The sequence below is a fragment of the Sinocyclocheilus rhinocerous genome, unplaced genomic scaffold (genome assembly GCF_001515625.1).
Source record: "Sinocyclocheilus rhinocerous isolate Xijiao unplaced genomic scaffold, SAMN03320098_v1.1 scaffold984, whole genome shotgun sequence".
Lineage (NCBI taxonomy): Eukaryota > Metazoa > Chordata > Actinopteri > Cypriniformes > Cyprinidae > Sinocyclocheilus > Sinocyclocheilus rhinocerous.
The window spans coordinates 1,490,918-1,506,583 of NW_015643603.1; the positions used below are offsets into that span (position 1 = coordinate 1,490,918).

The window sequence follows — 15,666 nt, forward strand, 5'->3', positions numbered from 1 at the left end:
TATATATGAGAGAGAGAGCAAGAGAGAAACTGCTGTTTGCAGAAAGTAACTTTTTTTCCCCCAGAGGTGTTTGCACCTCTGGCCAAATATTAAAATGGAAACTTGAGAGAAATAAACTTCACTGATGTTGGCATCTTTGCTTGTGCTTGATTATTGCAGCATTTTTATTTGGATGTATGGGAATCTCGTGGTGTGCAAAATTCTATCCCTCTTCTTTTTTTATGGGTAATTTATTTGTTGCCTGGTTGAAAAAGTCATCTAAACTTTGACCATATGAACTCATTACAAATTCAGTAGTTTATATTTGTGTGTGTGTGTGTATATATAATATATATACACAGTAGTCAGCATTTGAAGTGGATCAAAAAAGTTCAGCAAAATTGTCCTAAGACAAGAATACATTTTGGTTTAAGGTTTTAGGACAACTTTGATTAAAGGTTTTGATCCACTTCAAATGTTGACAACTATATATATATATATATATATATATATATATATAATTGACTCTGCTCACAAATTTGTTAAAATAGAAGACATGTTTATATGTTTTACGGGGTATTTTTATTTAAATACAACTTGATTGATTCACTTTTTACAACCAAGGCTGAAATTAAGGTGAAGCCTCGACAACAGGCACTCACACCTGCGCCGGGAATCTGATCCCAAGATGTTACCAACTGAACAGGAAATAAAGTGATGGCGAAATGACATGGAAAATAAAGAAGAAGGGAAAAAAGGAAAGCAAGACAGATGCAAAGGCGAGACTGTCTTTTTGAGCAGCAGTTTCCTCTGCATTGATGTCAGATTGCACGATGGACTGTAAAAAAAAAAACAAAGACTAGAAAAAAATGGAAGGGCTCCCGCTTTACTTCTGGGCAGGGATCATGCTGTCGATGGACTCGCCCTTCTCCAGCTTCTTCTCCATTTCGACCATCAGCTTGACGCCATCAACCACACACTGCACTTGATCAACCTCTGAAGAGCCAATACGGTCAGCGTTGGAAATGTCAAACACTCCTCCAACAGATGCGGTGTCCACACCACCTGGGAAGACAAATGAGGATGGAGGTCAACAAATGGAGCAGATGTTAATTATACAACGTCTTCATGACGTTAATATCATCAATAAACATTCTACAGTGCAGTATGTTCAGGCAGGGTTTGTATACCTGTGCCACGCTTCTGCAGGCGCAGTCTGTTCAGGATCTCCTCAAACTTGGCATGTGTGCTCAGCTTGGTCAGCTTGACGTGGACACCACCACGCAGGCCTGTGCCCAGGTTGGAGGGGCAGGTCAGAATGAAACCAAGATGCTCGTTCCACATGAATCCATGGTTGTGCTTCTTGAAAATCTCCTCGATCTGTCGAAGCAGAACATACACATGCTCACACATGCTGGGGGCAACAACAGCGGTTTACATATGTGCATTTATATGTACAGGTTCTCCATACCCTCTGAAGACCAACACAGAAGCGCTTGAACACTTCCTTCATGTTGCCGCCCTTCTGCATGGAAATGACACGCAGGTGATCCTCCTCGTTCACCCAAACCAGGAAGGTCTTGTTCTCATTGTGCCTGTAATTGAAGCATAGGCCTCACCCAATGCACCACAATTTATTTACAATTCAAAACCTAATTTATATAACGCTTATGTTCTATACTCTATATACCTATTCTGTAGGTTGAATCACACTGGAACTTTTCATTGTATCACAATCCGTTTGTCTTTGTTTGCACTTTCTGCAGGTTACACCAGTAGGTGGCTGCAAGTGACAGTCTTCATGAGTGAGTCACTGAATCATTCACTCAAACGATTAATTCAACACTGATTCATTCAGGATCGAAACACTACTGTGTGATGCTCGGAAACACAGAAACATGTTGTTTCTTTTACTTAGCAAAAATGAAGTAATTGGCAATATTGTGTCTAAAATGACTTATTGTTAATATAATGTTGATATTACACCATCATGCTGTTGGTGTGGCCGTCCATGCGGATAATTAGAACAACAGCACTCTTGCTTGTGTGGTATTGATTAATTATATATAGCCTTTGTTCAGTCATTTGGTATGTGTCTCATTGGATGTCTCATTTGTAGAAAAAGTTTCATAAAAGTAAAAAAAAATCCGAATTTCTTTTCAAAAGAAAAAAAGTTTCAGAAAGTGACCATTACATTCCAAAGGAAGAAAGAAATTACAGTAATTTACTCTGCACAAGGAATAACAGTAAATTTTTGAAATGGTTACTTTTCTGAAATGAGACAACCTTGATGACGTATGCGGCTGACACATGTGACCCATGAAGGGTGCAACCTTCGAAATAAGACCGAAATATTATGATTATGATTTGACTCACCAAATGCCTCTGGCATCGGGCCAGTCACGGGCCATACCAGCACCCAGCAGCAGGGGGGAGACGGGTTTGTCAAAGAGGAAGTGGTCAGCAATCAGCTGCTCCTGCTCAGCGTCAGTCATGGACATAAGGGGGTAGTACTTGCCCTTGAACTCTCCATCCAAGCTGTTCAGGGCTGTAGAAAGAAGGAGTGCTTAAACTTATACGGTTTCTTATGTATACTTTCGTTCTACAAATTACATTATTCTACAATTATTGTGCTATACGCCTTTACTAAGATCTGGACTGCTGTTGGGGTTTGAAAGGAGTAACAGCCCCCTAGTAGGGTTCATTTCAACTGGGCCAAAGTTGAAGTACCACTTCTAGGTATGTAATGTGTGCCAGTGTTATTGTTACAGCTTAAACTTTTAAAAATCATTCTTGTTAACTGAAATAAAATAGAAATTTTAGATGACCGTTAGACTTAAGCTTAAAATTAAAAATATTGCCTTGGCAGCTACTTGAAATAAAATAAGGTTAAACAAAAAAAAAAGTAAACAACTAAAAAAAAGTAAAGAAAAAAAAAGGTACAAAAAATTTTTTTTTAAACTAATAAAAATAACAAAGGTACAACAAAATGACTAAAACTTTAAAATGAAAACTAAATATAAAAATAAAAAGGTATTTAAAATACTAATAAATACTAAAATACTATATAAATAATGTTAAATAACACTGAAGTGTGCACACATGTACTGTAATGACGGCACACCTTCAACAGACAGCTTCTCCACAGCTCTGCGCTCTCCACGGCTGTTGTGGGGGGGCAGGGCGTATCCCTTGATGCTACGGCCGGTACGCACACGGCTACTCAGAACATAGTTGGGGTCCAGGTCATCTCCACCCTAAAAATAGAGATTTAATTCATTTCAGAACATTCCCAAATATTGCTAAACAATAGATTGTGCATATGAAGCATACCCATATGGATTGATTTTCATATTTATTTACCATCTCACATTTCACATTCAAGTAAATAAATAATTGATGTCAAGAAGACAGTTTACTGTTTTCTCCTGTCAAGGATTAATTAAGACCATTTATAGCCTATGTCTACTGATTTCTAACACTTCAAAAAATATTTGTTATTTCTGTTTTGTACCTTCAGGTTCTCAAAGTTGAGGTCAGTCTTGTGCTTGTCAGTTGCCTTGTATCCACCATGGCGGTCCGAAATGACAGGGTCGAGGAGATCCTTGAACACTTCATAGGACTCCTCATCACCAGCAACACAGCCGACAGTCATGATGAAGGGGTGACCTGGAGAAAAATGTAATCTCATCAGTATATAAAGGAAGGAAACATGCTGTGAAGTGGTCCAGGTTTGATCGGGTTAAATATGCGGTAAGGATGTGACACTGATGTCTTTACTCACCTGGGTTGTCAACACCGGTCTGGATGACATCGTCCACGGTGAATCCAGTGGGGGTCTGCTTGTCCCTAAGCTTGGCATACATTTCCTTAGTCAGCACCTTGGCCATGTGGTTGTTGTGCTTGGTAAGGTCTGGAAACTCATCTTCAACTGAGTAGTTCAGCTTGAAGTTGTTGTGGGTGTTTCCGAAAGGCATGATTATGTTTCTAACACTGAGGATTAGACAAAGAGAAAGTGAGAACGAATATTTGTATTTGATTCCTCGAATAATCATATATTACTTCTACATATACATGTCTCACCTGTCTGACTTTGTCTAACAATTGGAAGGTAAATTTGACTCATTCTGTTTAGTTTGTTAGGACTGAAAAGGGTTTCCTCAACCAAGCATGTAAAAGCTTGCAACATGATTGTCTCACCAACAGCTGCAGACACTATAGCATCATGTTCATATAAAAAATTTGCAATAAAAGTGGTCATTTTAGTATATCCAGATGGTTTCCAAATGTTTTACAGCATGCTGACTGAAATCAGTGAAACTGTATTCAGTGCAGGACCATAACTGCTTAAACATCAGCTTCCACTGGATTGTGATGAACCATAACCTGTGAAACACAGCTGCACACATTAAAGCAGTCTGTCTGTCTGGTATCCTAGCAACCTCCACTTGAGGTCCTCACTTATTATATGATATGCCTGATTGGTCCAGGAATGGGAGAGATGCTCTCAGGTCTAAATGTAGACTGATCTAATTTTACTAGGGTCTGCACTCCCTCCCATTTACTTTGACATAATCTCAGACTTTTTCCAAAATACTTTGAACATATTGCAATGTATTCTGCCTATATGGTCACTTAACATTTTATACGTTATTAAAGTGTTCCTACACAGACTGACCTTTGGGAGTTTCCTTAGACTCACATGTTAAGCACATCTTGGTTGTGTTCTTTTATCATTTACCACATACAAATCCTAACATTGCTATTAACTTGTGGTGGTCTGAACTAAGAGTCATTTGATTTCATTTCTGTTCTGTGAAATACAGCTATCAGAAGCTTCTCGCATGCTTGCCACGGGGTCTTATTTTAAAAATAGCCAGCAGAGGGAACCTGTCCCATATGTGTCAGTAGGAGAAACAGAAGTACGTCCCAGGATTTTATGGCTGTATCCGATTATGCTCTCAGAGCAGCTGCATATCACACATTTGACATCTGCTCCCACATTTCAGCACAGGTCAACCAAACCAGTCCCTCACCCAAAATTTTTGAAAATTAAAAATATATTAAAATTGTTATAGTAAACTCAGATGCCCTTCACAAAAACACTCCTGTACTTCTATCATGAAAAAGAACATGCATCTGCTGTCATGGTGTGTATCATAACAGTATAACAAACTGGAAAATGTATGCAGCCCCACAAAACACTTACATTTTACTCTAGATATGTTTTTCTTTTTAGGGAGTATTCCACTAGAATTTCTTCTAAATTATTTTATCTTATTTATTTTTTAAGCTTTCTCTCTTCTCTCCTCACAGTGAATAATGGTTATTCAAGAATGTTGTCTTTACCTGCACACAAGACAATAAAAGTGGTAACAGTCCTTGGGATCAGATCCTGTTCACCAAAGCTGAAATAGGGGTCACCCAAGCAAGGAGAGTCGATTTGGGTTTATATACCTCCAACCCCTGCAGCCATTGGCTGTCCCATTTTAGAGCTCACTAAATTCTGATTGGCTGGCACCAGTCTCTTATGCCCTGTTTAGTGTAAGAAAGGATTCAATTTAAATCCCAGGCATCTTAGATGAGGTGGCAGCTGTGGGTCGTGCCCCCCTTCCCTCCCATATCCATTTACACTTCCTGCCCCATACATAGCTTTCAAGTAGGGTATAGGTTGGAGGAGGGGTGATGGAGCATGGAGGGTCTACCATGCTAAAAAGGCTGAGCAGCACTTTTGCCAAACATGCCATGGATATCAGAAGTGCTCACGTCAGGCCAATGGCTTTGGAAAAAATCAGCTGGTAGGCTCAGCCCATCACATGATTCTTGGTGCAAATTCATTTAGTGGTTTTGCAGGTGAAGTTTGCTGCAGTGACATATTTAATTCATTTATTTGTTCATGTTAGATGCCATATTTATGCAATGGGGTAAAAGGTCATCAGCTGCCACTTTAGAATGAACTGAACATGAATTAAGGAAGGCAGTGGATGTGGAAGTCAATTGATAGACTCTCAACTGTGCACCAACAGTTCAAACTCATGAAAATTCATAATTTGAAAAGACAGCAAAATTGTACAAAAACGTACAACTCATACCTAAACATAACCATAAAGCCCAACCCCTAACCCATGAATGCAATTGGGAAAAAAACACCCTATAAAACTTTTGTATTATCCAAGTCAGATAATAACATGATTTTGCCAGAATTACTACATATATAATTATGTTTCCATGAGAGTATGTTTACTGTTTGGAAACCATCACTATCACAAAATATTTTGAAGTCTTAAGGTTTGTATTATTCAGACACTGTTCTGCCTTCTTTTACTTAATTATGCAATTCAAAATGAGGTATTTCCATCTCCAGTTTCGGTCACATACATGTTCTCACTCACTTAGCGTCCCCAGTACTAGAGTCTCACTGGATATTATGGGTAACCCCCTCCCCCAAAGTATCTGTCTAGCAATCCATTCAGCTGCAACTTGTATAACACATTTGATACATTTTGTTAAGTAATGCATTGTTAAGAATTACATTTCACAGTATTGATTTATTTTATCTCTGTGCCTCATGACTTTAGGTTATACAGGACACTAATGCTAGTCCAACTGTCTCCAAGTGTGAATAACAGGCCTGCCATGGCTCACATGCTTACCAGCAGCTGTCATGCATGCACACACATATCAGCACAGCTTATCATACAGAGACAAATGTAAAGTCTTTCTTTTTCTCATTATGCTTAGTTCATTATTCTGACTTAAGGATTTAGTGTGACTCCAGGCGTGTGTTTCAAACACAGATTCAAGAGATAATAATATTTGAAGACTGGTTGGTTGGGGAGGATATAGTATCTATGGCCAGTACTGGATATATAAGGGGGAGGGGTCGTTCACTGTGGCCTTGCCCTGTGGGGTCAACCAATGTCCCCTTACTCACACAGCTGTCTCCTGTTTGTCATTCTACCAATAGTATGCTAACCTATCTATCTATCTATCTCAACTGTGAAATATTATTCCAATTTAAAATAACTGTTTTGTGTTTGAATATATTTTACAATACAATTTATTCAAGTCATGGCAAGGCTGAATTTCAGCAGCCATTACTCCAGTCTTCAGTGTCACATAATCCTTCCGAAATCATTCTAATATGCTGATTTGGTGCCCTTGTTATTATTATCAATGCTGAAAACTGTTGTGCTGCTTAATATTTTTGAGCAAACCATGACGCATTTTTTCAGGATTGTTTGATGAATCGAACGTTTAAAAGAACAGAATTTATTTTAAAACAGAACATGTGATAAATGCCTTCCAATCATTGAACATGATTCCTTTAGTCGGGTGTGTATAGTCATGTCTGATTTTTCTAGGTCTGTGAGGTGTGCATGTCAAAATGGTATGCATGTGTAAGAGGGGGAAGGTTGCGTAACATTAGTGTGTTTGTGTATACAGTGAAAGAACAGACCCTCAACTCCAGCTACTACAGGACAGTTACACAACACAAAGTGAAGACAGTGTGAGAGTTTTTAAAAGGTCTTCTTTCTCATTTGCATTTTTTGCATACTAGGTACTGTTGTTAAACATGGTATTAAATCATAGTGTGCAATACATCTGATCATACATTTTTTCTAAAGTAAACTGAGAAACATGGAACCACAATAAAGCCTCAAATTATCCGTCAAACGATGACCTGTTTAGAAATACAGTCAGGGAGTGGTGCACAATGCATGGTTAGTTTACTAATGAACTAGAATGAAATCTACCAGGTGTCATTTAAAACACATATTACACAAACAGAATGTGGAAGTGAGACTTGGACTTGGACTGGAAAGTCTTGCACGGAATCTCCATGGAGAATTATATGTTGTGTGCATGTGTCTGTAGGTGTGTGGAGGCCATGTCATCATCATGTTCAGTAGTCTTAAGCGTAGCAAGTTAACAGGCAGTGGTGACTAATAATATACATGGCCTTTGGAAGGGGAGCAGGTAACATGAGTCTAAACACTCCATATGACCTTCAGTCAAAGCTGGTTTTTAAGGTACAGTGTGTGCATGTCTGGTATAGCTTGTACTTTTCTGCACAATTTTTGTTTTATCTCTTAGGATGAATCACTTGCTGCATATTTTATGTCGCTTTTGAATACACGTAAATATAAATATGTGCTTGCATGCTTGTAAAAGTGTTAGGTGGTGGGACAGGCAGGAGGTCTCGCAGGTCACCTGGAATGGTGTGAAATTACATTTTCAATTCATATAATAGTCTGACACTGACTATATTTGGTATTCCTGAATGATGCACAACACTACACACTAATAGTGTCTAAATACATTAACTAATTGAATTTACTGCAATGCAATTGATGCCTAAATGCATGGAAAATACATCACTGCAGGTATGTGAATGGGATGTGTTCATCAAATGATGTTACAGTTTGTTCAGTTGAGTCTAAGACTGGACAGAACATATGATATATTAGCTTATCAACCAATACTAACTTGTTAAGCTACCAAAAACTGCAGCAGTATCTAAGAAAAAGTGAAACATTCAGGTTTATTTTGTGACTGTATCAAGTATGTCACATCAGAAGGGAAGACATGTTTTTATGAGTTTATGTGTATGTTTTTGTTAAACTCTCTCTTATTTTTCATACCCCTCATCTCTCTCTCTATTTTCAACACTCCTACATCCCATCTTCCATCTCTCTCTCTGTCTTTCTGGCATGTATTGCATTGACTGGCAAAGAACTCGATCAGTAAAGTTGATATAAATCAGAATTTGTTGTTAATGATTAATGGCAGAACTTGGCATGATGCATATGGATACATATTAAAGGGTTAGTTCACCCAAAAATGAAAATTAGACCATAAATTACTCACCCTCAAGGCATCCTAGGTGTATATGACTTTCTTCTTTCAGACAAATCCAGTCGGAGTTATATAAAAAAATTGTCTTTGATCTTTCAAGCTGTTTAATGCCCCTCTGCGGGTGTTGCAGTACTTCAGTCCAAAAGAAGTGAAATAAAAAGCGCCCCTCCATTAAAAAAGTGTCTCACACGGCTCCGGGGGGGTGAACAAAGGCCTCCTGTAGCGAATCGATGCGTTTTTGTAAGAATAATAACCATATTTAAAACGTAATAATCAATTTAATCTTCTTCTTCTTGTACGATTTAATGGCGGTTGACAAGCCAACTTATGGTGTATTACCGCCACCAACTGGACAGGAGTGTGAAGCATTAACGGGAAAGAGGGAAAAGAGGGAGAAAGGGAAAAAAAACATTTGAATAAATAAATAAATAAAACAACCAGTAGTATTAATATGAAATTTAAATTCTAATTTCTAATCCTGTTATCAGATAACTAAGAATTTTTCTCATAATACTTGTCTGTCCTGAGGCACAACTTAAAAAATATTTGATATAGTAAAATTAATTACTCCTATGTTTCTCAGTTTCTTAAATAACTCCTCTCTTTCTTTGGTATATACTGCACAATGTAGAAGTACATGCTCAATAGTCTCTGCTTCACTGCATGTAGCACATAATCCTGACTGATGTTTCCCTATTGTAAATAATGAATGATTTAAACCAGAATGTCCTATTCGAAGTCGAGTAATTATTATGTCTTCTTTTCTATTGTTAAAGCATACTCTCCCTTTGCCAACTTGTTTTTGGATATTGTATAGGTGTCTGCCCTTTAAATCCTTGTCCCACATTTCCTGCCACTTTTTATTCATGTGTTCTTTAATTCTTCCTTTTATTTCTACTTTACTCAGTGGAATTTGTACCTCAACGTTCATATGTTTCATTGCTTGTTTGGCCAGTTTATCGACTATTTCATTTCCTAGTACTCCTACATGTGCAGGTACCCATAAGAACCTCAGGACTATACCAATTTCCTGAATCCGAAGCAGATTTATAAGTACTTCATAGATTAAATCCTTTCTTGATGTTGATTGTTCACTTATTAAACTATTTAAAGCTGACAAGGAATCTGTACAAATGACTACCCTAGTAGGCTTAACTTCCTCCACCCATTGAATAGCTAATAAAATTGCTATTAGCTCTGTTGTAAAGACTGATACAAAATTAGTTATCCTTTTCTGAATGTTGACTTGTAATCTTTGGATATATACAACTGCAGCTGAATTTCCTGATGTAGGATCTTTAGAACCATCTGTGAAGATATGGAGCATTGAAGAGTAATTTTGATCCCAATATTGTTGAACAATAACCTCCTTAGATATAGTTTTCTCACTCTTAACCATATATTGTAGATGAAAATATACTTGAGGCATAGGAAGCAACCAAGGAGGAATATTCGGTATTACAACAGAGGGACTAACTGAGATTTCTGTAATACCCAAAATCGTAGCATCTCTAATTGCTGTCCAACCAAAACTTTTGATTTTATTTTCCCCATATTCCTAGCAATCCTTCAATATGTCCTTTACTGGATGTAATTTTGAATGCCCTTTTACATTTATCCAATAATTCATAGTTCATTTAAATTTTCGTAAACTTATAGGCATTTCTCCCACCTCCACTTGAATGGCTGATATTGGAGAAGATCTGAAAGCTCCACTACATATTCTTAAAGATTGTGCCTGAACAGTTTCTACTTTTTTAATCAAGGATTTAGAAGCAGATCCATAAATTATGCATCCATAATCAATTGCTGACCTAATCAGTGCACTATATATTCTTAGTAAAGATTTCCTACTAGCTCCCCATTCTATTCCTGTTAAACATCGTAGTATATTATTACTTTTTTTGCACTTATCTACCAACTTCTGAATATGTATCTTAAAGGTCAACCTGGAATCCATCCATATTCCTAGATATCTTATATCTTTAACTTGTTCAAGTACTTGTCCATATAACTTCACTTTTTAATCAAGGATTTAGATGCAGATCCATAAATTATGCATCCATAATCAATTGCTGACCTAATCAGTGCACTATATATTCTTTGAAAAGATTTCCTACTAGCTCCCCATTCCATTCCTCTTAGACATCGTAGTATATTATCATATTTTATCTACCAACTTCTGAATATGTATCTTAAAGGTCAACCTGGAATCCATCCATATTCTTAGATATCTTATATCTTTAACTTGTTCAAGTACTTGTCCATATAACTTCACTTTTATTTCAGGGATATGATTCCTCTTCGCAAAACAGACTAGTTGAGTTTTAGTCACACTACATATTCTTAAAGATTGTGCCTGAACAGTTTCTACTTTTTTAATCAAGGATTTAGAAGCAGATCCATAAATTATGCATCCATAATCAATTGCTGACCTAATCAGTGCACTATATATTCTTAGTAAAGATTTCCTACTAGCTCCCCATTCTATTCCTGTTAAACATCGTAGTATATTATTACTTTTTTTGCACTTATCTACCAACTTCTGAATATGTATCTTAAAGGTCAACCTGGAATCCATCCATATTCTTAGATATCTTATATCTTTAACTTGTTCAAGTACTTGTCCATATAACGTCACTTTTATTTCAGGGATATGATTTCTCTTCGCAAAACAGACTAGTTGAGTTTTAGTCATCGATAGTCGAAACGCCATTTGTTAGCCCATTTTTCCACTTCATTAACCGCTGATTGTTTGACTCTTGTCACATGAGATACATTACGACCCCTTTTCCATATCGCTCCATCGTCAGCATAGAGAGATCTTCCTACTATTTTGACATTTTGGAACACATCATTTATCATGATATTAAACAATACTCGACTGCACACACTTCCTTGTGGAGTACCATTATCTATTTTATATATCCTGGAATATGAAGCCCCAACCCTTACCTGAACAGTTCTATTAAGTAAAAAATCTTTAATCCAGTTAAACATTCTGCCTTCAATCCCTAATTGTTCAAACTTAATTAACCGCCCCTCCTAGCATGTCGTATGCTTTTTCAATGTCAAAAAAGATGCCTACTACCACCTCTTTATTAACTTGAGCCTTTCTTATGTCTGTTTCTAAACTAAGAACAGCATCTAATGTACTTCGTCCTTTACGGAATCCACTCTGATGTGGTGAAATAATTTCTTTCCTTTCTAACATATAGTTTAATGTACACACAATCATACGTTCCATTAATTTACACAAATTTGACGTTAATGCTATAGGTCTATAACTGTCAGCATTATGCTTGTTCTTGGCTGGCTTTAATATAGGAATAATAACCCCGTGTTTCCATGAAGAAGGAAGTCTCCCTGATCTCCACACTTTATTAAAAAGACGCAATAAAAAGTTCAGAGAAAAATCAGATAAATTTTTGATCATCATATAACATATCTCATCCTTTCCTGGTGAAGTTTTTTTAACTCTTCTAACAGCTCTCTTTAATTCATTTAGTGAGAATTCCACATCAAGATGTTCATTAGAAGGCCCTTTCTCCATCCTAATATTTGGATGTTCCTTTATACCTTGTTCTCTATTTATTTCCATTTCTTCTGATATATTATTATTGCTATGTACTTTAACAAACACCTCTGCTAACATTTCTGCCTTATCAGCATTAGTCACCGCTATTCTTTCCCCATTATTTAAAACAGGCATTCCAAAATTTCTCTTAAAACCACCCATCTTTCTTAACATACCCCATACTTCACTGACATTAACCTCCTCCCCTATAGAATTACAATAATTTCTCCAGTAATTCTTTTTAGCATCTCTAATTACCCTCCTCACATTCGCTTGTGCTTTTTTATATAAAATAAAGTCATCAAATATAAACGTCTTCCTAACCTTTTTAAAAGCCTTATTTCTGGCTTGTATTGCTTTGTTACATAATTCTGTCCACCACAGTACTGATTTCTTTCTTTTTTCCCCTTTACTCTTCCCAATAACCTCTTCAGCTGTACTATACAATACTTCACATAATTTCTCATATTTTTCTACATCCTCCATTTCCTCATTTATGCTCAACTCTTGAAACTTAACATCAGTAATATATTTAAATGCTTCCCAATTTGCGGATTTAAATTTCCATCTACCTATCTTTTCCTCTAAATCTTCACTAGCATCTATGCCTATTTTACAACAAATAACATAGTGATCACTTCCTATCATAGAGATCAATTTAATCTAGCTTGCGCTCACTGTTGTTTTTTTTTGTTTTCTTTTATTTCTTTTTTTTATTAATTAAACATTCGTTCAGAAATACAAGTGTGACAGAACATATGTTAAGGAAAAGAGCCAGGGGTTCAAGGATGACCAAACAATATACAGCAATTACAAATCAAAAGAGAAAGAGTAGAAAAATAAATAAGTAAATGAATGAAAATAAGATAAAATAAATAAACAGATCACACAACAAAAAACATACTCTTCCCTCAAAACATAAAATAATTATCAGATAAAAATTATACAAAAACACCAAAAAGTGAGCATACATTCAAAGGTTTAGTTGCCTTTTTGTTACAGGAGGTAGATAAAGATTTAATATAAATGTTTATATCTTCTTGAAAGTAAGAGAAGTGGGGGGTAATTTTCATAACCTTGCATTTGTGGATAAAATATTTTGCAAGCAAAATAATTAAGTTGCAGAGAAAGTAAACATTTCCATATTGCTTCTCAAAAGTGAAAATTCCAAACAAAACATCCTTAAAGAAAAGCTCAAAGTCATTGTATATTAAGTTTACAATGAACTGGCAAATGCCTTGCCAAAGTTTCCTTGTATGAACACAATGCCAAAAAAGATGCAGGACAGTCTCTGGTTGCGAGTCACAAAAAGTACAGTTCACATCTATGTTTAATTTGAATTTCGACACAATAAATGTGTCAGGTGGGAATATTCGTGAGCTCATGACTATAGTGTGATGCGTGGTCATATGATTGAATTTTGAAACAGGAATAATAATCAATAAAATAATAATGATCTCCACACTTTATTAAAAAGACGCAATAAAAAGTTCAGAGAAAAATCAGATAAATTTTTGATCATCATATAACATATCTCATCCGCCAAAAAAGATGCAGGACAGTCTCTGGTTGTGAGTCACAAAAAGTACAGTCACACATCTATGTTTAATTTGAATTTCGACACAATAAATGTTTTAACAGGATAGTACTGATGAATAAGATTAAAAGACATCTCTTTAACCTTATTTACCAATAAATATTTGTTAGGAAGCGTCCAAACCTTTTTCCACAAAATATTTTTCACTGATCTATTCCATTGTCACAACTAATCTTTCCCCATTATTTAAAACCGGTATTCCAAAATTTCTCTTAAAACCACCCATCTTTCTTAACATACCCCATACTTCACTGACATTAACCTCCTCCCCTATAGAATTACAATAATTTCTCCAGTAATTCTTTTTAGCATCTCTAATTACCCTCCTCACATTCGCTTGTGCTTTTTTATGCAAACTGTTTTGGAGTAACAGGAAACTTAGTGAGAAATACATTTTTGATAAGTAAACAAGTAACCATTCTGATGAAATAATTGACTAACCCGATTGATGCCAGTTGGCTGATGATAATCTCCCTTCCCATGACACTGATCCCTTGCAAGGTACTATTCTTAATGTGATTGGCTAATAATCGAGTAGTCAATATAAACAAATATGGCGAAATTGGGCACCCCTGACGTATTCCCCGTTGCAGATCAAATCTTGGAGAGGTACCATACTTAAGCTTAATTGAAGAGTTACCATGAGCATACAAAGTTTTAACAGTTTTAATGAACAGGTCCCCGAAACCAAATTTTTCTAAAGTTCTAAATATAAAACCATGTTCTATAGAATCAAAGGCTTTGTAAAAGTCCAGAAAAAGCATATAACTATCATCCTTCACTAACTCTGACTGAATAATCTAACAGATCAAGAACCAACCGAATATTATTTGAAATGTGTCTGTTTTTTAGAAAGCCTGACTGTGTTTCATCTATTATGTCCAGTAAAATAAATTTTAAACATTTTGCAAAGATTGTAGCAATAATTTTATAGTCACAATTTAAAAGACTGATTGGACGCCAATTGTCTATTAGTATTAAGTCTTTTTTAGGCTTGGGGATGAGAGTTACTAAACTTTGAGTTAGGGTAGGTGGGGGAGATTCCACCCTAATGCTTTCATATATAACTTCTAATAAAAAAGGGGCCAAATCTTTTGCAAATTTTTGGTAAAATTCCGAAGTAAGGCCGTCTATGCCTGGCGATTTGTTAACTTTTAAATATTTTATTGATTCAAGGACCTCAGCTAATGTGATGGGACGATCACAAAAATCTTTGTCAGGAGCACTAATATAATTAATATTGTCTATAGAGTCTATAAAGGATATAGTGCTGTCATAACAGAATTGACTGCTATAAAGATTCTTATAGAATTCAGAACAGTGTTTGGCTGTTCTTCAGAGACAGTGTTACCGATTTTCAACTGATGAATATTATTTTTAGCTAGAGTTTTTCAAACCTAAAAAGGTAAGCCGTGTTTTGTTCTTCTTCAAGCCAGCGTCTTCTGGACCTTACAAAAGCACCTTCAGCTTTTAATTTATAAAGTTCATCCAATTTGTGCTGATGCTCGAAAAGACTATTACTTTCCTCCACAGATAAGCTATCAGGGCATTTGGATAAAAGGTATGCAATGGTGGAAATTATGTTCTCTTCTTGTGCTCTTTTGAGTTTAGCAATTTTACTACAATAACTTCTGAAAAACTTGCCCAATTCAAA

The 15,666-nt window shown here is 36.1% G+C and overlaps 1 protein-coding gene across 1 annotated transcript; it reads right to left on the reverse strand.

The window, feature by feature from the left end:
* Nucleotides 1-538: 538 nt before the first annotated feature.
* On the reverse strand, nt 539-5,410 carry LOC107757549 (creatine kinase M-type-like). The gene is made up of 8 exons (XM_016575064.1): nt 5,329-5,410; nt 3,764-3,972; nt 3,494-3,648; nt 3,104-3,236; nt 2,356-2,527; nt 1,451-1,574; nt 1,170-1,359; nt 539-1,044 (listed from the first exon to the last, which is right to left on the reverse strand). Exons 2-8 carry the CDS (start codon nt 3,954-3,956, stop codon nt 866-868), a joined length of 1,146 nt encoding a protein of 381 aa, XP_016430550.1. The 5' UTR covers nt 3,957-3,972; nt 5,329-5,410; the 3' UTR covers nt 539-865.
* Nucleotides 5,411-15,666: the final 10,256 nt, after the last annotated feature.